The following is a 22,533-nucleotide window of genomic DNA, read 5'->3' as shown; positions in this document are numbered from 1 at the left end:
CTCTGAAAGCATATATTTAAATAACTATGACTTGACAGTCAGGGTTTAGCAGATGGTTTAAGCAAACAAGTTAGAAATGCACAGATTTAAAAAAAAATTTTTTTTAATGTTTATTTTCAAGGGAGAGAGACAGAGTGTAAGCTGGGGAGGGGCAGAGAGAGAGGGACACACAGAATCCGAAGTAAGCTCCAGGCTTTGAGCTGTCAGCACAGAGCCCAATGTGGGGCTCGAACCCACAGACCATGAGATCATGACCTGAGCCGAAGTCAGATGCTTAACCGATTGAGCCACCCAGGTGCCCCATTTTTATCTAAACTCTTAACTATGGATTGTAAACTTGTGCTTTTCTCCTGTGTTCTGTGTATCCTCTTGAAAGTCCAGAGGAGAAAAATCTAATGAATTTCCTTGAGATTACCTATTAGGAGAAGAGCAAGAAGAAAGAAGACCTCCCTAGAATGTAGAGCAAAATCAGCTCTGAGTCTAGGGTTGGTAAACAGAAAGAGAAGTGAATCCTAAGATGATCTGATATAATAAGAAGGGAATGGAGCTATAGAAGTATTAATTATTAGTAAGTACTATCTCACTTTGTATATTCGAACCAAGCATAGGCAGGATTTTCTGGGACACTGGTGAGAGAGAAGGTAGAGTATGGTCCTGAAGCTGTCTGCAGCCTCTCACCTCTGAGAACCCTTTCTCAGTAGGTCCAGAGAGGAAGGCACTTCTTGACAGATAAGAGTTAAGGTGCTCCTATAACAGAACGATTTTTCCCTGAAGGGAAGAGAGATATTTTAGTTTAAAGATGTCCGATTTTAACTGCCTTCCTTGCACCTATCTCTTCTTATAACATTAAATCCGTGGCCTCTATGGTATCTCTTGTCCTCAGCTCTGTCTACTATTATTCCTGCCAGTGCCTTGATCTTTCTAATTTTATCTGCTAATCTGGGTTTTAGTTAGGCTTATCATATAAATAGCCATAACATGAGCTTCTCAAAGGCGGACACAGGATCGTATAAGGCTAGTGGTAATTCTGGTAGTAATAAAAACTCGATACACAATCTTTTAATCTGCCACTCAGAAATCTGAAAAACTCCGAGAACCAACTTTTTGGTTTGTTTGTTTTTTTTTCCTCATAATGTGGTGCCACAACCCATTAATTAGGCTATAAAATGTGATGTGAACTGAAACTGCTCATGATCTTTATCACACTTCATGTAAGTGTTAATTTGCTTCACTACAGAAATATCCGGGTATTTACTGATTATGTGGTACTGCTCAAAATGTCTCACATCCAAGGGTTTGGATAAGATTTGTGGGCCTTTTTTATTAATTTAGGCGCTTATTATTCTGAACACTTTAAATTTAATCCTAACAGTAACCTTAATATGAGATAGATTCTCTTCTTAGCACCATTTTACATATGGGGAAACAGAGGCACAAAAACTTACATTAGAAATGGAAGAGCTGAGTTTCAAAACCAGCTACAGCCACAGCTTTTAACTGTATGCTACATTGCTTGACTTTGGCAAGAAAAGAATGAACTTGTTTGTTGTTGCCATTGTTAGATGTATTTCTATATAGAAAATGTATTGGATAGATTTGTTCTTTGAGGTTTCTTTTGTTCAGTAGTATTCATTGAAACCAGGTCGGTAAACAAAAGAGACCTGGAAATAGCTTTACTTAACAGAACCCTGTATTAGAAGGGAATTTTAATTTTAGCTCATTTTTTTTTAAAGGACTACCAGGATTAAACTTTAAAATCATGAATAAGTGTCATTCTCTTAGCTTGCTACTATTTGAACTGTAGCACAGATAGCACAGATCTTTTAAAAGTTCTATTATCTTTGACAGTAACTTTGATAAGCTGTCATTCTTTTTTTTTTTTTAGTTTTGAGACAGAGCCTGAGCAGGGGAGGGGCAGAGAGAGAGGGAGACACAGAATCCGAAGCAGACTCCAGGCTCTGGGCTGTCAGCACAGAGCCTGATGCAGGGCTTGAACTCACAGAGTGTGAGATCATGACCTGAGCTGAAGTCAGATGCTTAACCGACTGAGCCACCCAGGCGCCCCGATAAGTTGTCATTCTACTTAATAAGAGTTTAGAAAGAAGCAGAATTGAAATGGGAAGTCTCATAATAGTAAACTCTCTCGTATCTCAGTTTAACTATTCTCAGACAAGGTACTCTTCTGTCTGAACTTGCCTCTCTTCAGTGTATGCTTATAATGTCAGACACATAGTTTGAAGATAAATCGGTAATTCTGGACCACTTATTAGAGAGCTTCAAAATTGGTACTAGAGATTTTCTACTGTTCAAGTCTTATGTCATATTGAGGTGTAAAAATTCAGCACTGATTGTTAAAATAAATGCTGACTTATATTTGAGTCAACTTTTGAGTGCCCCTTCCATCCTACTCACTGGTGATAAAAAGATGAGTAAGGCATAGCTCTGGCACTGTTTTATTTGTCATTACTCTTGTTTTTTTGTGTGTGTCTGACCTGGTATCTTGGTAGGTGTTCAATAAATACTTGTTGGTTGAATGTCTTTAAGAAACTTGTTGGCTGATGGGAGAGTTAGACGTATAAAAAGATTTTTAAAAATTAAAATGCAAATAAAATATATAATAGAAATAATGAGGAGAAATCTGTAATCACCAAGAAAAAAAGTTTTAGGACCTTTCCCGTTAGTTTTTGCCTTCTCTTCATACTAATTTTCATAATTTTAGGTAAGAATATCATCACCCACACATTCTTAGGAAAAATGAAGCATACTCTGGTTTAAATTATTTTCCTATTTTTCTTTTTATCTAGATTCTCAGATGTTCATTGTTTCTATGAAACCAGGCAGGAATTTAAATGCATTATGTTTTTAGAACTCTAAACCTGTTTCTGTTCTGTTTGACTGGCACTCACTATTTTCTGCATTTCATCCTCTCAATCTCTTCCTTTCTAATCTGCTTACTAAAAATGAAGATTTAACATCAGGACCCGAGCTCAGTAACTGATCAAAGAGAACTTTAAGATGCAGTCTTGTGGCGCAGTTTGAGCTGTTAACCTGCTATCTAAAGGTGATGCTTCAAATGGCTTTTCTGTGCATGTGCATGGATTTTGTGAATGGTGGAGACTGTCTTTAAAACTGTGCTGTGATGTGTAATGTAAAGTGAGTTTGTTCTGGGTGCTGTATGCCAAAAGATGGACTTGACAAAATGATCTTAATTTATAATGCGACCCTTTGACTAATGACTCTGATAACTAAGCTTTTACTAAATAACATTTGAGATTAAAAATAAAAACACCCCTGAAGTTTCTTAAGAAGTTTTAAATAAGTTGATTTTTGTAGAGAATTGCTTCATCCTGTGTTCTGATGAAAGGTAAGGGAATTCAGGCTAAATCCACCATTCTCCATAGGACTTCGATTTCAGCCTATCTTGTTATTTCCTTACGCCTTTCCGGTTCCAGAATCAAGATTTTTTCCTCCTAAAGAGTTGCTTCTAATGATTTGGATTCTCCATAACTTAGGCCACTACCAAATTGGAATTAATTGCCAATCTAGTCATCTTGAATACCATTTGGAACAAGATGGGATATAAACTTAAAATGTTACCATATTTGAATGTTCTTTAAGTAAGGGTTTTCTCTCTTAATTTGCTCTATAGTTCCTATTATGTCATGTGTTAGCTTGCTCTGGTTTCATGTTGAATTAATACAGAGCTTAACTAATCTTAATTTTTTTTTTTTAATTTTTTTTTTAATGTTTATTTTTAAGAGACAGAGAGTATCAGAGCACAAGTGGCGGAGGGACAGAGAGAGAAGGAGACCCAGAATCTGAAGCAGGCTCCAGGGTCTGAGCTGTCAGCACAGAGCCTAATGAGGGGCTCAAACCCACAAATCGTGAAATCATGACCTGAGCTGAAGTCAAATGCTTAACCGACTGAGCCACCCAGGCGCCCCATTAATCTTAATTTTTTATGAAAGTTAACCCTGTAGTCTGCCTACTGTTTAGTATAATCTTTGACTTCTTAAGTATTGTTTTGTTTTGTTTTGTTTTGTTTTGTTTGTCTATGCGCTTAAGTGGGCTCCACGCCCAGCATGGGGCTTGAACTCACAACCCTGAGATCAAGAGTTGGGTGTTCTACTGACCGAGCCAGCCAGGCACCCCTGACTCCTTAATTTTGGTTCTTTATAGGAACTGTGAAGATGATGGTTAAGCATTTGATTTCTGTCCATTGTTTCTTGCCTTCCTTTTTTTTTCCTTCCTGTAGCCTGATCACCTAACATGCATACACACACACACACACACACACACACACACACACACACACACACACACACACTTGTACTCATTACATTTGGTATTTAGTTGGTCTCTTCTTGATATGAAAGAACTATAGCTAACATTGAGCTTTTTTTGTTGTTTTTATTCTGTTAATATTAATGTTAACAACCAAAACTGTATAAATTGTTAAAATTACTGTGATCATATCTAGAGACTTGTTTTCTGCTTTTACAGCAGCTTCTTTAATTGATTAAGGGATATTTCAAATCCTTATTTCAAACTTGCTATTTTTGAATGGGATTTATCTGGAAAAAAAGTGATAAAGACTATTTGACACCTCAAAACTGACAGGATAAATCTAACTTTCCAGATGGCATTATTTTTTTATTCATTAATGTATATTTATTTATTTTGAGAGAGAGCATACGCGCACATGAGCAAGGGAGGAGCAGAGAGAGAATGTCAAGCAGTCTCTTCACTGTCAGTGCAGAGCCCAACATGGGGCTTAATCCCACAAACCATGAGATCATGACATGAGCCAAAATCAAGATTATGATGCTTAACTGACTGAGCCACCCAGGCATCCCCCAGATGGCATTCTTAATTCTATCATAATTTAATTGCATTAAATTCCAATGCAATTTAATGATAAAAATAATTTTAAAAATTATAAATTTGCTTAAGCATTTTATTATGAAGTCTAATTGCTTCCCAGAAAGACCATAAATTTTAGTAAGCAAAAGAATTCGGTCACACATCAGAATATTTTCTTTCTTACTGTAGACCAAAACAACCTGGGCCTGATGTTTTTTTACGTAGCCATAATCTAACTATATTCAGCTACCTCAAAGCTAGGGAGTGTTAATGGGCCAGAAGAGTAAACATGCCAGTTGGTAATTGTGCGCTTAAAGGCATGGACTTTTAAGTAAGGATCAGGTTGAGGTTGAAGCCAAAGAATAAAAATATTTGACTAATGATTTTCAAAGCAGTTTACATCCATTATCAACAGGATCTTTTCACAGCCCCATGAAGTATTGACATTAACTACAGTATGTTTATTTTATCTTAGTTTTACATATAAGAAAAAGGACATTTGCAATGGAAGTTTGCTTAAGGCTCTACAGCTCTGGAAAGACAGGTCTAGGATTGGGATTCAAGTCAATATACCACAAATCTTATGGGTTTTTTAAAAAATAAAATCTTGGTGTATACTTTTGCTTCCTTTAGATTAATTCCTTACCGTCCCAATGTATAGAAATACTAAGGCAGACTACCAGAGTAACTAAAATACTCTTTCTATAACAGATTGGAAGTCCTTACACAGTCCCTTACCCCTGGCTGGGGAGCTAAATAAGCTTTTGAATTTCAATAAGACAATAATAACAAAAGATTTGCAGGCTCTACTCCATACATACTAAAGCAAAATTTTCAGTGTGTAACTTATGCATCTGTGTGTTCACAGGCATCCAGGTTGCACTGTGCCTAGTCAAGTTTGGGAAATAATTACCTTTAAAGCAGTTAAGACCCTTTGAAGGAAGACAAATAAGATTAAAATCATTCTTATTACTGTTGCTATTGTTGTTATTATTATATGGGCAGCTACTCAACAGTTCCTTAAAAACAGGTAACTTTCAAGGTATTCCAACTTAGTGGCACAAACTCCAGGTAGTGGCAAGCGGCAGGATCAACTGGAAGATACTACGTAGAGTGGAGGTGCTGAAGAGACCTGGAGAGGTCAGGTAGATAAAGATACAAAATCAACATCATTTAAAAGCACCTCTTCATAAACATTCAGGATAGTCCTCACTGCATGGAAAGAGTGCAGTTTTTTCCCCAACTCATTTGAAAGTAAACATGACAATCCAATGCAAAGCTATAAAAAGAAAAATTCAAAGTCCACTTTTTGTACCTTTTCCCCTTGATATTCGACGAACATCTTCCAGGGTCCAGTCCTCTTAAGGGGAGAAAGGTTTGATAACCAGTCTGATTTTTTGTTTATAACACAGATCATGCTTTAACTGAAACTTATTCACTATATCATGTTAAAACAGTTCATTTCCATCTTAAGCCCCTTATAGCTAATTATGGATGGAAGAATTCTCAAAAGGTTAAAAGAATTTTCAAATCTTATCTTTTATGGTTGAGAAGGAGGTTAGAGTATATGTATGTATGTATATATATATATATATATATATATATATATATATATATATATATATCCCTTGATAGACTAGGAGCCCCACAAATCCTTTCCCGGGCTACTCTTTATGTACTAAGACTAGCAAGAAATATAGTCTTTTATTCAGTGACTTGATTCCAGCCCTCACTCTTTTTAACTGTTCTACAATCTGACATCCTGATAAAAGCTGTACATATATTAGTTCTATTAATATTTCTTGTTATTAACTTTCTAATAAATAATAACGCTGTCAATTTACTAGGAATTACTCTACTTTAGAATTTTGTCTGTGACTTATTAACAACACATAAATGTAAATGGGTTTCACCAAACCAACAGATAATTATATGTAAATATTCACTTTAAAAAGGTATATCCCACCTTGTTCCAAGATAGATTTAACATGGTTTAGTGATAAATTAAACAGCACAAGTTGGAAATTGATCATGAGAACTTAACGTGGAACCAAGAAAGGCACTTTGATTAGCTCTTTAGTTTTCATAGATAGATTTACCCTTTCATTATCCCTTACAAAAAAAGTAGTAGTACCTTTCTGTAGCATTAATGATAATGGTTGTAGATCTGATTCTAGGTTTGTCAAAAATGAATCCTAACGTCTATTAAGGAAGGAGCCACTGTTTCATAAAATCTCTCCTCTGCTTTTATAGTTTTGAAACTTCCTCATCAGCATATTATGTGGAATAAATCAGACACCAATATTATAGCTATATACTACTTTGTTTTTGTTTACAGAAAAGTAAAAATTAAAATTGTGTGAGTGAAGGGGCACCTGGGTGGCTCAGTTGGTTGAGTGTCGAACTCCTGACTTTGGCTCAGGAGTTCATGATCTCATGGTTTGTGGGATCAAGGCCTGCTGTCAGCCTAGACCCTGCTTGGGATTCTCTCTCTCTCCCTTTTTCTCTGCCCTCCCCTGCTCATGCTGTCTCTCTCTCAAAATAAATAAATAGACTTAATTAAAAAAATAAAATTGTGTGAGTGACAAGTATACCTAGCCAAACAATTAGTAAAAAAGTTTTATTTGTGTTATTTATTTTATTTTTTTTGTAATAGTCATTGAAAAGTCACTTTAAAAGGCTCTTTTTCTTGCCATTATTACCAATTTGAGTAGTAAATCCCATGGTAAAATTCTGGCTTTGGCGTATCAGTTACATCTAAAGTACATGCTTTTATTTAAGAGGCCTGGATATAGGAATTTTTTTTTAATGTTTAGTTCTTTATTTTGAGAGAGAGAATGCATGTGAGTAAGCAGGGAAGGGGCAGAGAGAGTCCCAGCAGGCTCCATGCTGTCAGCACAGAGCCCAATGTAGGGCTTGATCTTACGAACTCTGAAACCATGACCTGAGCTAAAATCAGGAGTCGGACCCTCAACCATGAGCCACCCTGGGCACCCCAGGCTTATTATTTTTTTTTAAGGAGAAAAAGGAAACTCTTAAATGGAAAAGCCCTGAATCAAAGGATTTGTAACTGCCACCAGTGTGGCCAAGATAGTTATTCATTGGCTGTACAATTTGGAAATAATTCATGCCTTTCTTCGTGATGTTTGTTTCTTTTTTAAAAGTTAATGCAAAATTCTAACTTCAAAAATCTGATCAGCTGGAACTATTCTGGGTCAAATAAAAGGGCACCAGGGTTTGAGTATTGCCCATTCAGTCTTCTTTCTCTTCCATCTCTCATCAACTTGTAAGATCCTTCCAAGGAGCCTCTTTATTATTATTATTTTAATGTTTATTTTGGGGAGAGAGAAACCACGAGCAGGGGAGGGGCAGAGAGAGCGGGGGACACGGGATCCAAAGTACGCTCCACGCTGACAGCACAGAGCCTGATGTGGGGCTCGAACTGACAAACCATGAGATTATGACCTCATCTGAAGTCAGATGCTAACTGACTGAGCCACTCATGCGCCCCCCCAGGGAGCCTCTTAAGGCATCCGAGAACACCTGTCCTAAGGAATTTTTTTCCTCGTATCCACGATCTTCTTTTCTAAAGACTGGCAAAAGCTAGGGGAACCTGAAAAATCAAATAATTGAATTTTCTAACTTGCTAACTGCTTATGAAGATTTCATGGAAATAGTTGAACCTTCAAAAAAACTTTTTAATGTCAGCAGGCTTACACAATTCATCTTTTTTCTATGCCATATTGCAACTAAGCATAGTATAGCTAATCCAGGTCTAACTAGAGGTAGCTTTTATGCTAAGGATGCTAGGGTCATCCTCAAAGTAAAAAGCATTAATAATTCCAATTCTTCCCTTCTGCTTTTCGGTATCTCTCTACACTCCTGACTTTTATATAGGACAAAGAACTTTGAGTCCGGTAAGGCCTACAAGGCAACATGGGGAGATGGTGGAGACAACTGTCCTAGCAATGTAGTATCTAAGCAGCCAGGTCGAGTGACAAATGGTCAGCCTCAACAAGCAACTACTGGCACAGCCAGCGGTGGATACATTAAACGGTATGCCAGCTCCTCCTGATTTTTTTACCCCTTTCCTATATGAATGTCTTACTCAGGAGGATGGGTGTTGTTATATACGAACCCTAACTCATCAATTAGAAATAGTGTTTATGCTGTTTGAAAAATGCATTTGAAAATCTGTCTTCTGACAAAATATTGATTGTGGTTCACCTTCGTTGATGGATTCGTTTCTCTTTACATTTTTCAGTATTTTCAGAATTACCTAAATAAGCATATTTTACTTCTATAAATAGGAAACTGTGTTTTAAATGTATCATCTAGAGTAGAGGTCAGCTAGATCCCTATAAGGATAACAGTAAAGGGTCAGATAGTAAATACTTCAGACTTTGCAGGCCAGTCTTCATTGCAACTACTCAACTCTGTTGTAGGGTGAAAGCAGCGATAAACAACATATAAGCAAATGAGCATGGTTGTACTTGAATAAATCCTTATTTACAAAATGAGGTGGCATGCCAGTTTTGGCCTTTGGGCCAGAGTTTTGCAACCTCTGTTTTATAAATTAATTATTTATTTTTAATGTTTATTTTTGAGAGCAACAGAGCACAAGTGGGGGAGGGGCAGAGAGGGAGGGAGACACAAAATCTGAAGTAGGCTCCAGGCCTGAGCTGTCAGCACAGAGCCTGACATGGGCTTGAACTTAAGAACTACAAGATCATGACCCCAGCCAAAGTTGGACACTTAACCAACTGAGCTACCTAGAACCCCTCAATTTTTTATTTTGAGAGAGAGAGAGAGAAAGAGCACGTGCGCACACGTCGGGGAGGAGGGCAGAGGGAGAGAGAGAGAGAGAGAGAGAGAGAGAGAGAGAGAGAGAGAATCGTAAGCAGGCTCCACGCTCAGTGAGGAGCCCAATGAAGGGCTCAACCCCATGACCCTGGGATCATGACCTGAGCTGAAATCAAGAGTCAGATGCTCAACCTACTTGAGCCATGCAGGCCCTGCAACCTCTGTGTTAGAGCAATGGTTCTTTATATTTAGTATACATCATAGTTACCTGGGAGGTTTATTAAAACACAGAATGATGGGATCCACTTCCAGTTTCTGATTCAGTAGATCTGTAGTAGAATGTGAGAATTAGTGTAAGTTCCCACACGATGCTGTGATCATTCTTTGAGAACCATTGTTCTAGAGTTGTTACTTCTCTTACATGGGCTTTAAGACATTGTGCTTTCCTTGGGCAATGTTTCCATTTTTACTGCAGAATGTTTTCCAAGAATAGTCACCTACATTCCCACAAGTATAACATTTGCTGAGGTCATTTTTGGTTACTTATTTTTATGAAAATTAAATCCAATTAGTCCGTTTATAATTCACCATAAAAGTACTGAATTAACTGTGTTTTTGTGATAGTATAACTAATGATGCCAGAGAAGATGAAATGGAAGAGAACCTGACTCAAGTGGGCAGTATCCTAGGAAACCTAAAAAACATGGCCCTGGACATGGGCAATGAGATTGAGGCTCAAAATCGACAAATAGACCGGATCACGGAAAAGGTAAACTCTCCTTTGTGCCTCAGAAATTTGAGATACCTGCAGTGTTTTAGTAATGGACGTCTATGCTCGATACTTTGGGAGAGAACAATAGGAGATCCTGTCCTCCTATCAAAGTTTTACAGTTTGGATGAGGTGGCAGTTCTTTTTTTTTAATCTGTTTTGTTTATTTTGAGAGAGTGCGCACACATGGCATGAGCACAGGAGAGGCAGAGAGAGAGGGAATCCCAAGCAGGCTCCATGGCTATCTGTGCAGAGCCTGACACAGGGCTGGATCTCATGAACTGTGAGATCATGACCTGAGCTGACATCAAGAGTCGGATGCTTAACTGAATGAGCCACCAGGTGCCCCCCTAAGGTGGCATTTCTAACACATTGAAAAACACTAGCCAAGTTCTCCAATCCCTTGCTCATGGCAGTTGGTTCATTTTGAAACCAAGATCTTGGAATGAAGTGGTTTTATTTAAAATTTCACATATGAAGCTTAGACTCTACTCTGACCTTTGGGAGGGCTATTTTTTTTCCCCCCTGAATGAATGAGTTAGCTTTCAGGAATTTTATTTTGTTACTAACAAATTAGTAGGTTCCTGAATCTTCATCTTATGAGTCAGTAGGTGAAAATCAGTTCTGCAGAATGGTTCTTGTGGAGTGAACACACAAAACAGTGTCCTATGAGTAAAGAAAAAGTAGAATTGCCTTTTTTTTTTTTTTTTTTAATTTCACATGATAGAAAAGATACTGGAAGTGAAACTGTGTTCAGTGTTTGGATGTGTCATGTCTAAAAGCCATTTCTTGTTACTGCTATTTTAATAAAAATCTCAGTGTGCTTTAAAGATTGGGTGAATTTTTAAGCTTAGCTCTGTTGACTCACTTAATGGTGGATTTCAGTGAAGCAAACAGTGGTTCATGAGATGCTTTCAAAGCTGTAGTGTGGGTTTAGGCTAATATCACCCATCTTTTTAATTCACATATTGATATGGATGGTAATATATCTGTTACAAAAATCTTGGGGAAAATTCTTTCAGTCTCTCTGGGTTAGAGCTAGAGTAGTCTCAGATAAGATTCTATGATTCATTGGGGCGCCTGGGTGGCTCAGTTGGTTAAGTGTCCCAACTTCAGCTCAGGTAATGATCTCATAGTCCATGAGTTCATGCCATGAATCAGGCTCTGTGCTGACATCTCGGAGCCGGGGGCCTACTTCAGATTCTGTGTGTGTGTGTCTCTCTCTCTGCCCCTCCCCTGCTCATGCTGTGTCTCTGTCTCAAAAATAAACACTAAAAAAAGTTTTTTTAATTAAAAAAAAAAAAGTTTTTATGATTCAGTTCAGGGGATCCCACAAGGTCCAAATCTGTAGCAAAGAGTATTGTTAATTTCATTGCATCTAAAATACCACATCTCAAATGCCACTGATTATAAGATGCATCCCAGTTTCAGACATATTAAACTATGAAAAAATGTTATGGAATTTATGAAATACTGGCCACTTCTTCTGTCATGTCTTTGTCATGTTTATACACCCAGTTTTCCCAAATGAATTTCATATTCTGTCTCTTTTTTTAAATTTTTTTTCATGTTTTTATTTATTTTTGAAGGAGAGAGAAAGAGCATGAGCAGGAGAGGGGCAGAGAGAGAGGGAGACACAGAATTCAAAGCAGGCTCCAGGCTCTGAGCTATCAGCACAGAGCCTGATGCGGGGCTCGAACTCACAAACTGTGAGATCATGACCTGAGCCGAAGTCAGATGCTTAACCGACTGAGCCACCCAGGTGCCCCTCATATTGTCTCTTCTTGCCTACAGTGAGATTTGTAATGTGACTTCATCTGTTTCCTGAATTTTCTCAGTGTATGAGTTACTCCCAAGTATATGAAATTTAACTTTTTTAGAGCAACTTACCTTGTAACATAATGCTGTTATCTTTTTCTTTTTTTCAGGCTGACACCAACAAAGATCGGATTGACATTGCGAATGCCAGAGCAAAGAAACTCATTGACAGCTAAAGATGCTGCTGTACTTATCATTTATTCACTTCTCTAGCTCCTCCTTCAAAGTCATTACCTTTTCAAAGTTTGAAGTTTTGGTCCCATGCTCTTCTAATTACAAGATAATGTGCAAGAAGGGTTAGGAGTACAGACCCCTATTTTTTATGTTCTCTTTTCCCTTGAGGGTAGACTACTGCTCAGCCTTCCTTCTAGTATTTTTTTTCCCTCGGTTTATACACTTAGATTGGTTTTTGTCCATCATATATAGTGTTATTTTTCATCCTTCCCATTTACTTTAGCAGGTTCTTCTGCTTTCAAGATTTGGAAGCATTGCCAAAGACAGCCATGAAAAAGGAAGCTGGAGGCAGGGAGAGGGGCAGCAAGAAGGAGAGGCAAGAGATAAGAGGTTGTTACCTCAGGAAAACCTGCAGGCCACAAAGCAAAAGTTGCAAAGCCACAGTAAAGATTTAGTTCGGTTTAGTTTTTAACTTAAGTTGCATTTATTGCCAATTTAGGCTAAGACTTGGTTTCAGAGCTTTTATGCACAAAATTTTTGTTATACACAACTTGGCAACCTCTACTCCAAAAAAACAGAATTAATTTTCTTAAAGTGAGCTTAGTTTCTGAACTTTTGGTGATTCATGTATGTACATAGATTCTGTGATCGCATTTTATATTGCACCACATAGGAACACTTTGTATAAAAGAATGGCTTTTTATTTTCACATTATTAGTACTATCATGGTCCCATTACATGCCTATTAACCTCATAAAATTGTCATTAGTTTTTGAAGAAAAAATATGTAAATATGTATGTATAACATGAGGATTTCTCTCTAAAGCAGGGCTTAAATTTTTTGGAAAAGTTTGACAAAGTGTATCACGTGAATTCAGATTTACCTCAATGCCAAGAATTATGTTTAGATCGAAAAAAAAGAAACTTGTTTTGATCTCAGGTAGAAAAATAGTTACATTGCTTTGAGTTTTTTGTAGCTTTAGACTTTACAAAAGCTAGAATTTATTCTGTTTAAAAGTGATTTGGAAAATTATGCTTTTGGTTTAATTATTGATGATTGCACTATCACTCAACTAGCCTTGTGGATTGAATTATGTCCAGAATCACGTTTATTTAGATCCTGAACAGTGTTATAAGAATCTGATTGGTATTTGTCACCCTTATTTAAAAACTAGTGTCTGTACACTTCAGAGCTATTAATGTGGATTGGTTTGACCAATAACCACTGCTTGATCTTTACAATTAAATTTTATAACTAACTAATGGAATTGTTCTTTCAAATAGGTAATGTGTTTCTGTGACTGTTTGGTGGAGGGATGGGGAGAGGGGGATCAATAATTTCACCAGTTCTTAACAAACTGCATAAAGCAAAAGTTCATAAATTAGGAAGCACTCCAATGGAAAGCTGCCTTTAGCACCTTTCCCATCTTTTGTACTGACATGACTTTTCTTCCTATAACTTGTCATGAGGTTCATTTTAATTTTTATTAGTCTCTCATTCGAGCTTAAATATACCAGTGATTGAAAGGATGTTTATGAGCTAGAACTATAACCACTTACTGAAGACTATATTAACATGAGGACATTCATAGGCTAAAGAGGAAAGTATGTAAAGTGATACTCAATCAGGCACTCTGCATGCCAGAGGAATAGTTTGGCTGGGCAGGTAGTAGTAAATGTGTAAAGTAAGAAGGTATAAAACACTGGGGATTGTGCTATACCTAAATGCCCTTACTTGGAACTTAAAAAATTTTTTTTTATATTATGGCTAAAGGCAATAGTTCTGAGAACACCTAAATGCTGCCCACACAATATAATTAGAAGGCACTCAACTTTGTCTGAATTTACACTCTTGCTACTTGCTGAGACTGCAAGCCCATTTCTGTGCCTCAGTTTTCCTTGGCTATAAATGGGGATTAACAATTCCTACTCCATGGAGTTGTCACAGGAACTCAGTGTGCTATTATGTAAAGTACTGAGAGCAGCACCCAGTGAACGTAAGAGCTTAATAAATTATAGTTGCTATTCTCTTTTGGGTGGAGCTCTTGGTGAATCCCTTTGTGAATTTGATGAAAGACATCATAGTCTATCTCCCCAGAGAAACAGATAAACACAAATGTGAATCATGCATAAATAAGAATCTTGCATCAATGGGTCTTGAAAGCCCATCTATGGATCCCAGGTTACAAACTCTTCCAAAGGTTCTGCTGAGAAAGAAGAGGGATTGAGGCCATAGAAATTAGGTCCATAATGCACTAGAAATAGATGCTATTGACTTAAAAAGACTTCTCTGATTTTCTCATGTAACATTATCTGGAAACTTGTTTTCCAGTACTTTTGGAAGGCAGTAACTAAAAGTGGTTAACACAGCTCTAGAGTCTGACCACCTGCTTTGAAATTTCGCTTTGGTCATTTACTTGTATGACCTTGAGCATAACACTAACCTACAACTAAGAAGTTCAAAAATAGTATTCTCCCCGAATATATATATTTTTTTAACAGTAAGCTCTCTCTTCAAGTCTGCAATCTTATAATAACAATTATGTTTATCCCCAATAGTTGTACCTATTTTTTCTTCGTTCACACTTCCTTCATCCTTGTTACTACACTTCAACTCTAGATCTTTTCATGTCATGCGTGAATTATGAATCTCCTAACCCAAACATTCTTATTTTTAATTTTATTTTTGAGAGAGAGAGAGACAGAGCCTGAGCAGGGGAGGGGCAGAGAGAGGGAGACACAGCATCTGCACAGAGCCTAACACGGGGCTCAAACCTATGAACCGTGAGATCATGACCTGAGATGAAGTCGGATGCTTAACCTACTGAGCCACCCAGGCGCCCCAGGGGAGAAAGAGAATCTTAAACAGGCTCCACACCCAGCACAGACCCCAACGTGGGGCTTGACCTTGAGACCACAACCCCAAGCCTAAACCAGTAGTCATGCTTAGCTGAGTGAACTACCTAGGTGCCCCAAAATTCATCTCTTTACATGTTATTTTCTTTAGGTCACTCTTACTAAAATTCCAGGTTATCCAATTACATTCCTAATCAGATTTGTATTTTTCAGATTGGTATTCAAGTTCCTTATTCTCTAGTCATTTGTTTTTATCCTTTTAAATGTAGTTATTTGCTGCAAGCCTTCCATTTCTATATAACTTAACTTCTATTTTAATGCCTTACAGATGAAATAAATGGCAGCATTTATTGATTGCTTACTCTGTTGTGTGCACTCTGCTAAATGCCTTATGTATCTTTTTACCATATCCTCATACTTGAAACGTTAGGAGGTATTCCCCATATTACAGATGGGAATGAATTGCACACATTCACAGAGGTAGAAAATGAAATACTGTGGATTCAAATCAGGATCTTTCTAACTCCAAGGCCCATGATCTTAATATACTACAATGACTTCCAACCAAGCTCTAAAAAAATGTGGGTGACTTAGGGCTGGTGGCCAAACTAGAATATGGGTCTCCAGACCACATACTAGTAAACCAACTTCATTATGTCAGCTCATAGTTAAGTCTAAATACTTGTGCACTATAATCTGAGCATGTTACTTTACATAGTTCCTGCCCACAAGTAGCTTGTTCTAACAAGGGACAGATGAATATAGAATGTGAGAAGTGCTATCATAACAGATGAGGGATTAATTAATTTGGCTTAGACTTAAAATGGGTTTTAGAGAGGAGCATTTTAGAGAGGGCATTCCTGACTGAGCAAACAATGTAAAGGCAAATTACAGGAGAGACCCTGCACTGTGGGTTTAAGGAGAATAATCTGGTGTGACTGAGCAGGCACATGAGAGTGAAGAAGGGGTATCTGCAAATAAGGCTGGGTCCAAGTTATGAAAGCTAGCAGTCACTGATTCTCAGGAGGGATTTTTTTTTAATTCCAATTAATAATTAAATGGGGACATTTAAGTTATTTATAAGTTCTGATTTATTAGATGTTAAGTACTGATAAAAAAAATTTAGAGAAACATTGTTTAGTAGATCAAAAAGGTTAAGCATTAAAGTTTATAAAAAACCAAACTCAATTGCTAATGATAAACTGGCAGCCCATCCTTCCCCATGTTGAGAAACAGAAAATAACATGGAAAATAGAGAATATCCATATCAGATTTAGGGTCAGAGAGACTTCTTCATATAAACACTAGGCTTAATGGTTAAACTAGGTTTATGAAAGAAGAACTGACAATACACGCTAAATTGCCCTGAGAAAGACAAAACCTCAGAAAATTACAGAGTGGTAGTTATCTAAATGTTCATGTCAGTAACAACATGAAATCATATACCTTTGTAAATTTTAGTTTCTCTTAATAAACATGGTTCCAGTACTGCAAAATGAAATGCTTATCGGTCACATGAAGGCATTTCAGTACTCCTGCGACCTTAACAAGAACATGAAATGTTTCCTAATCACTTTACTTTCAAACAAAGGACCACATACAGGTTAAATTTCCTCCTGTCTTCTTCCTTTGATGGAAGAAGGATTAACCCTTTTTCCAGTCAAAGTTCATTAAAAATTCTTTATTTAGTATATTCTCTCACCCAGAGAATAAGCTTTATAAACATAGTTATTTTAAAATATTATACAGATAGTTTTTTGATTGGTAATTTGATTAGAATTATAAATACAAAAAGGGAAAAGGATTACCAGAAATAAGACATTATTTCTAACAAAGTTTCGGGAAAATCTTGATTATTAAAACCCTTTGTATCTTACAAGTTTTGCATATATGGTTTTAGCTCTTCAAAGCTCTCTACCAGTAAGGCACCTGCAATAGTAAAAAATTTGCTACTGCAGCCTTGGGGACACATCTCTTAGTGTTGTATTGGTGCTTCTCTGACAGTACACTTTTAAACAAGACAGTCACATAGTTATGTACATTCTAAATTCCAAGTATAAACACTGCAATTGAATTGATGGACTGAAATGAAATCATAAATCCTTAGATTAACCATAGTAGCCTCCACAAATTATTTGAATTTCATAAAAATACAAAATGTTAACACAGGTGGAATGGCAGTCAACTTTATGAAAGCTCATACACTGAAACTAAACATGAAATTTCAAGCTGTGATATGGAGTGATTCTGTTACCGGGCAGCATCCCTTCACTGTATAAATAGCAACTAGCTACTGGTTTCTTAAAGGCAGACTAATGATGGTTTTGATGATCGACATTGTCTCTGCCCTATCCATGACTCAAAATGGAAGGCTCTTATTGTCTCTTGATTTCTTTTAGCTTACTTAAGACGAGTCCTGGAAAGGAAAAAGATCATTGAGCAAAATATAATCTAGAGTATCATCTCCTTACTGCAGATAATCCTTGACAACAACAGGAGCCTCTGATTCATCCAGATTGCAACAGATTCCAAGTCAGTGTCCTATATGGTTCCCATGCTCCTGGAGAACATCATGCAAACTTCTTCTTAGTGGCCGTGAACCTCTCCATGTACTAAAAATCATGAAAGAAGAATATGTGGTATCTTGGCATAAGCGAAAATTAGCCTTTTTTTAATTAGGATTTTTAAAAATTTTTATTTATTTTGAGAAAGTGTGTGTGAGAGAGAAAGCAGGGGGAGTGGCAGAGAGAGACAGAGGGAGAGAGAATCCCAAGCAGGCTCCACACTTAGTGTGGAGCCCAATGTGGGGCTTGATCCTGCGACAGGGAGATGACAACCTGAGCTGAAATCAAGAGTCAGACTCAATCAAATGACCCACCCAGCCACCCTTAATTAGGATTTTATATGATGATTTTCACTTAGGTTTTTATTGGATATGTTCTTTTTCATTCCCTGCAAAATCAACCTGTTGTAAATGCAAATATAAAACACATAGTTTGGGTTGTTTTTTTTTTTTCACATATATTTTAACAGGAACACTCATCAAAAGACAAAGATGCTTTACAATAAGCTGTCTGGAGGAAAAGTCGTCTTGGCACAATACCATTTGCTTCTTAGAATCCACCTCCAAATTGGGGAACAAATCCTGTTGATGTAAACAGGATTATGCATATATCCTGTAGGTATACATTCATGGGGGTTACTTCACTGTCCTCATCTCTGGGACAGAGATGAAGTATACTAATACATACCTTATCATAGCCTTCCAGTTCTCGAAGTTTCTTTATTTCAAAAAGGTTGCCTTCCACAGCAAGCAGACAGATCTGGGAGTCACTGAGGATGCTCTGTGGAAGCATGCTGAGCTCAAGACAGTTCTCTTCCAGGCGAAGAACTTTAAGACGAGGACAGCAAGATATCTTTACTGAGATCTGAGATATCTATTGAACAACAACAAAAAAGAGTCATAGGAAAAAGCAAAAGCACTACTATAATGGTTGTTATTTTTTTTTTACTAAATTAAAACAAAAACGTGACCATTTGTCCTAGTTCTTTCTTCTACCGCCTCCATTTTCTCACTACCTACTCACTCCCGAAGCCTGTGTTATCCAGCTTCTGTTACTCCTCCTCCACTTTTTGGGAAAAAAGATGCTTTTTGAAGGTCACCAGTGGCTTTTTAGAAACAAAATGTTCTAATAAAAGCACTGTTCATTATAGGAAATTTGAGGATCACATAAGTTTAAAGAAAAAAGTTATCCAATCTGCCATCATAAACATTTTGGTGCATTTACTACCAATGTTTTATTTGTACATAGATGCTGACCACTATACTACCAAAGCCAAGGTTTCACTGTACTCATTCCCCGTTGGATTTGCTACCACTTCTTTGAAACTCCCTCTTGTACCTAAGAACTAGGTTTTTCTTTTGAATTATTCCTGGTTTTTGGCTGCCCCCGCCTTGTTCCTATGGACATTTTTCAAGCAGTAGTCTCTAATATTTAATATTTGATCTTTTTCAAGTTCATCCTTAAGGATCTCTTCACATCCTTAAAGTTCATCACTTCTGTCAAGACCTGAAAGTCTGTATCTACGTTCGTATCTGCTCACGTCTAGTCTACTCCTGTGTGTCCAGTTTTTAAAAATTTTACGTTTTTTACTTTTGACAGAGAGAGTGTGAGTGGGGGAGGGGCAGAGAGAGAGGGAGTCATAGAATCTGAAGCAGGCTCCAGGCTCTGAGTAATCAGTACAGAGCCCCATGTGGGGTTCAAACTCATGAATCATGAAATTCAGACTGAGCTGAAATCGGTCACTTAACTGACTGAGCCACCCAGGTGCCCATGTGTCCAATTTTTAGTAAAACATTTCTATTTGCATGAGTCACCATCGTAATCAACTCAGCATGTCCATTCTGTGTAGCTCTAATCTTCTTTTAGGCACTCAAGCAACTGTCTCTGATTCATTCACCTCTTTTGCCCTTTAAATGCTCCAAGTCACCAAATTATATTTACTCTGCCTGGTATCATTTCAGACCATCACATGGGAACTTGGTAGAAATGTAAATTCTAAGACCCAACCCCTGACCTACGGAATCAGAAACACTGAGGGTAGGGACCCAGTGATCTCTTCACAAGCTCTTCTGGTTAATCTGGTGCACACTAAAATCAGAACCAGTGATTACAGGGCATCAGCCTGGGTGAATGGAATGAGTGTGCAACCAGTACTTGTCGCTGAACCATGTTTTTCCAAAAGTTTTTTCAAATATAATTTTTCTCCAAAAATCTCAAGAACGTACAAGAGTAAAGGAAAAGGTGAGGCCAATCTCCACAGAGACAGACTGAATCTCATCATAACGTAAGATTACTACAATCTAGAACAGTTTTGTCCAATAAAGCTTCGCAATGATTGAAATGTTCTATATGCAGCCAATAAGGCAGCCACATACGGCTTTTGAGCACTTGAAATACGCTAGTGGCATCAGATGAAATTAATTTTAAAATCTAAATGAATTTTAATAGCAGCGTGTGACTGCTGGATTGGACTGTGCAAATCTAGCAGTGTAGGCACCAAAAAAAAAACTAAAGGCCACCTAGTCTATGTTTAATGTTTCACTAAGACTTATGTCTAGACCAAAGATTATTTCTCCAGTCAGATGCATACTAACCAAAAAGCTTCCAAAGTAATGGAAATAAATTTCAAATACTACAATTAAAGCTGTACAATTAAACAAGGAAATGGGCTATTACCAGAAAGCCTGTTAGGGGTGATTTTTCAGTGAAAGCAGGACACACTTGACAAAGATGTCAAAAAAGGGACAAAGAATTATCTCTGTTGTCTAACTCCAAGAACTTATGAATTAAAGCCTTTTTTCTATTCTACCTGACATAGCTCCTTGCTAGATGATTAGAGGCATATTTGGGGAGGATCTGAAGAATTCAAGATTTATGAGACATTAGTTTAACTTGTGAAATTATCTCACCCCATTACCTATCCCACTCTTTTAAAAAAACACCTACACAACACACCCAGTGTCTCAACTAATTCCATGGCACTTTGGCCTTTAAAATTAGTACAGACTATAGACGGTACCTCTCATCTAGCCTCATACCCAGCTCTACAATTAAAGTTTAGAGAACAACAGATTATACAGGAGACTATAACCCACATGCTGTAGGAAAAAACTCTTTAAGCTCTAGACCTGGTTCTGGTTGAGATTGAGTTCGATGACCTGCAGCTCCCCCACTGTGTCAGGTATGCTCCGAATCTGGTTCTTGGAGAGATCCACCACATCCAAGTGCCTTAGGCTACAGAGTTGTGGTGGTAGGGCTCGCAGCTGGTTCCCAGAGAGGCTCAGGGTCTTGAGGGCTGACAGTTGCCCAAAGGTAGATGGTAGCTCTCTCAAGTGATTGTTGTTTAGGCTTAGCATCTCTAGTTTTTTCAGATTGCATAACTCATCAGGAAGAACAGCTGGCAATGAAAAAAAAATTAAAAACCTGAATCTGATACAGCTGAAAAACACCTTTGATGAAATTTATAAAAACTATATGACCACCTGATATACCTCCTGTTAACACATACAGAACTCCTACATGTGCCATTTTTAAGTATTGCATTTTTACCAACGCAGTCTTCAGAAAGTGAGGGCGCCATCAAAATGCAGGAAAGCATTTATGCATATATTGGGCTCATTGTAAAGGGACCTCTGCAAAATCCGACGGCAATTTTATGGGATTTGTAAGGCCCTCCCCTTCCCATTCCATCCCCCTTTCTAAATTAGCAGCAAAATTAACTCTGTTTACATTACATCCTAAAGACGATCTTCCCTTTGAAGTCCAAATTAAGCCAGTACCAATCGTTATACCACCAGAGGAGGCTTGTAGATGTAATTACAAGAGATAGCTTTAAGGACTCTGACTTTCTCCTGCGTCTTGAGCTCTCAGAACGGTTTCATAACAACAACAAAAATCAGCTTGTAAGAGAAAACCACCCTTCTTAACAGCTGATCACTACTAGCAAAAGCTTCCCAGGCGCCAAAGCCATACTCAGTTTGTTGTTGTTCAAGGAGAGGCTCTTCAGCAGAGTGAACTTCCCTATAATCATAGGCGGTAGGCTCTCGATCTTGTTGTTGGACAAGTCGATGGTCCTTAGATTGCTGGTCAGCTTCTGCAACTCTGAGGGGAACTGGAGAAAGGGGTTCACAGCGCGGAGAATCCCTCACCAAGTAACTTCACCGCCCCCGCCGTCCCTCTCCCTTTAAATTCCCTGGTCGGTCCCCTCCCAGTCTCACCTCGGTCAGCCCACGGTCCTTAAGCTGAAAGACACCAGTTTTCTGCGCGGTTTCCACATGAGCGCGGAGGGCACTGTTTCCCATCCTAGGGCCGCGGCTCAGGTCCCTGCAGGAAGGAAGCGCAGCTGTCACCGCTCAGTTCAGACACCCAGCCACCCTATTCGCCTCTGGGCTGGGTCTCGTTCCCAAGCTGTCACCTCCTGCCGACTCCTAGATCTTGGGGGCCAACTAAAAGTGGCAAGGAAGAAAAGGGAGAACAGAGAACCCGACCACCAGGTCCAGCAGCTTTCACAGCTATTCCGAGGTTGGACGCCGCTGTAGCCTACGAATGATCTGAGAGCGCCGGACTCGCCTCCTACCCCGCAGCTCACAGTCGGCTCAGCAAAGGAAGACCCGCGGCCCGCGCTCTCCCGGGATGCGCTCCCCGGGCTTCCGCCCGGGAAGAAACGCCCTGTGACGTCATCGAGCT

The 22,533-nt window shown here is 38.2% G+C and overlaps 2 protein-coding genes across 17 annotated transcripts in view; one reads left to right on the top strand and one right to left on the bottom strand.

The window, feature by feature from the left end:
- SNAP23 (synaptosome associated protein 23) overlaps window positions 1-13,686 on the top strand; it is a 37,789-nt gene extending 24,103 nt beyond the window's left edge. For 4 of the 5 annotated variants that reach the window (XM_078448534.2, XM_078448535.2, XM_060618836.3 and 1 more), the window contains exons 6-8: window positions 8,761-8,919; window positions 10,291-10,435; window positions 12,364-13,686. In XM_078448534.2, the coding sequence (XP_078304660.1) occupies window positions 8,761-8,919; window positions 10,291-10,435; window positions 12,364-12,429 (370 nt within the window). In that variant the 3' untranslated portion in view covers window positions 12,430-13,686. The remainder of the gene's footprint in view (window positions 1-8,760; window positions 8,920-10,290; window positions 10,436-12,363) is intronic. The other variant, XM_060618838.3, reaches the window with a different exon arrangement.
- LRRC57 (leucine rich repeat containing 57) lies at window positions 6,111-22,521 on the bottom strand. Of its 12 annotated transcripts, XR_013556262.2 has the most exons (8): window positions 22,262-22,447; window positions 22,065-22,170; window positions 21,820-21,958; window positions 20,976-21,244; window positions 18,535-18,720; window positions 17,755-17,895; window positions 9,935-9,995; window positions 6,111-6,223 (listed from the first exon to the last, which is right to left on the bottom strand). XR_013556262.2 is itself a non-coding variant. In XM_060618826.3 (6 exons), the coding sequence occupies exons 2-6, from the start codon at window positions 22,146-22,148 to the stop codon at window positions 17,854-17,856; spliced, it is 720 nt and encodes a 239-aa protein (XP_060474809.1). In that variant the 5' UTR covers window positions 22,149-22,170; window positions 22,335-22,518; the 3' UTR covers window positions 17,454-17,853. The 12 variants fall into 12 exon arrangements, 8 of the variants coding, with proteins under 8 accessions (XP_060474809.1, XP_060474806.1, XP_060474802.1 ...); XR_009606047.3 differs by lacking the exon at window positions 6,111-6,223 and having other exon boundaries at window positions 9,893-9,995; XR_009606048.3 differs by lacking the exons at window positions 6,111-6,223; window positions 9,935-9,995 and adding an exon at window positions 13,438-14,634.
- Between the last annotated feature and the right edge of the window lie 12 nt (window positions 22,522-22,533).

The sequence above is a fragment of the Panthera onca genome, chromosome B3, assembly GCF_046562875.1.
Source record: "Panthera onca isolate mPanOnc1 chromosome B3, mPanOnc1 haplotype 2, whole genome shotgun sequence".
Classification (NCBI taxonomy): Eukaryota; Metazoa; Chordata; class Mammalia; order Carnivora; family Felidae; genus Panthera; species Panthera onca.
This window is presented reverse-complemented; position numbering and strand designations above follow the sequence as displayed.

Bases quoted from the DNA above. Each gene is read 5' to 3' on its own strand.
- LRRC57 (XM_060618819.3), bottom strand. From the start codon at position 22,148: ATGGGAAACAGTGCCCTCCGCGCTCATGTGGAAACCGCGCAGAAAACT. The intron at 21,959-22,064 runs GTGAGACTGGGA...CCCTTTCTCCAG, and splicing joins AGGACCGTGGGCTGACCGAG to TTCCCCTCAGAGTTGCAGAA. The intron at 21,245-21,819 runs GTATGGCTTTGG...TTTCATTGCCAG, and splicing joins CTTGAACAACAACAAACTGA to CTGTTCTTCCTGATGAGTTA.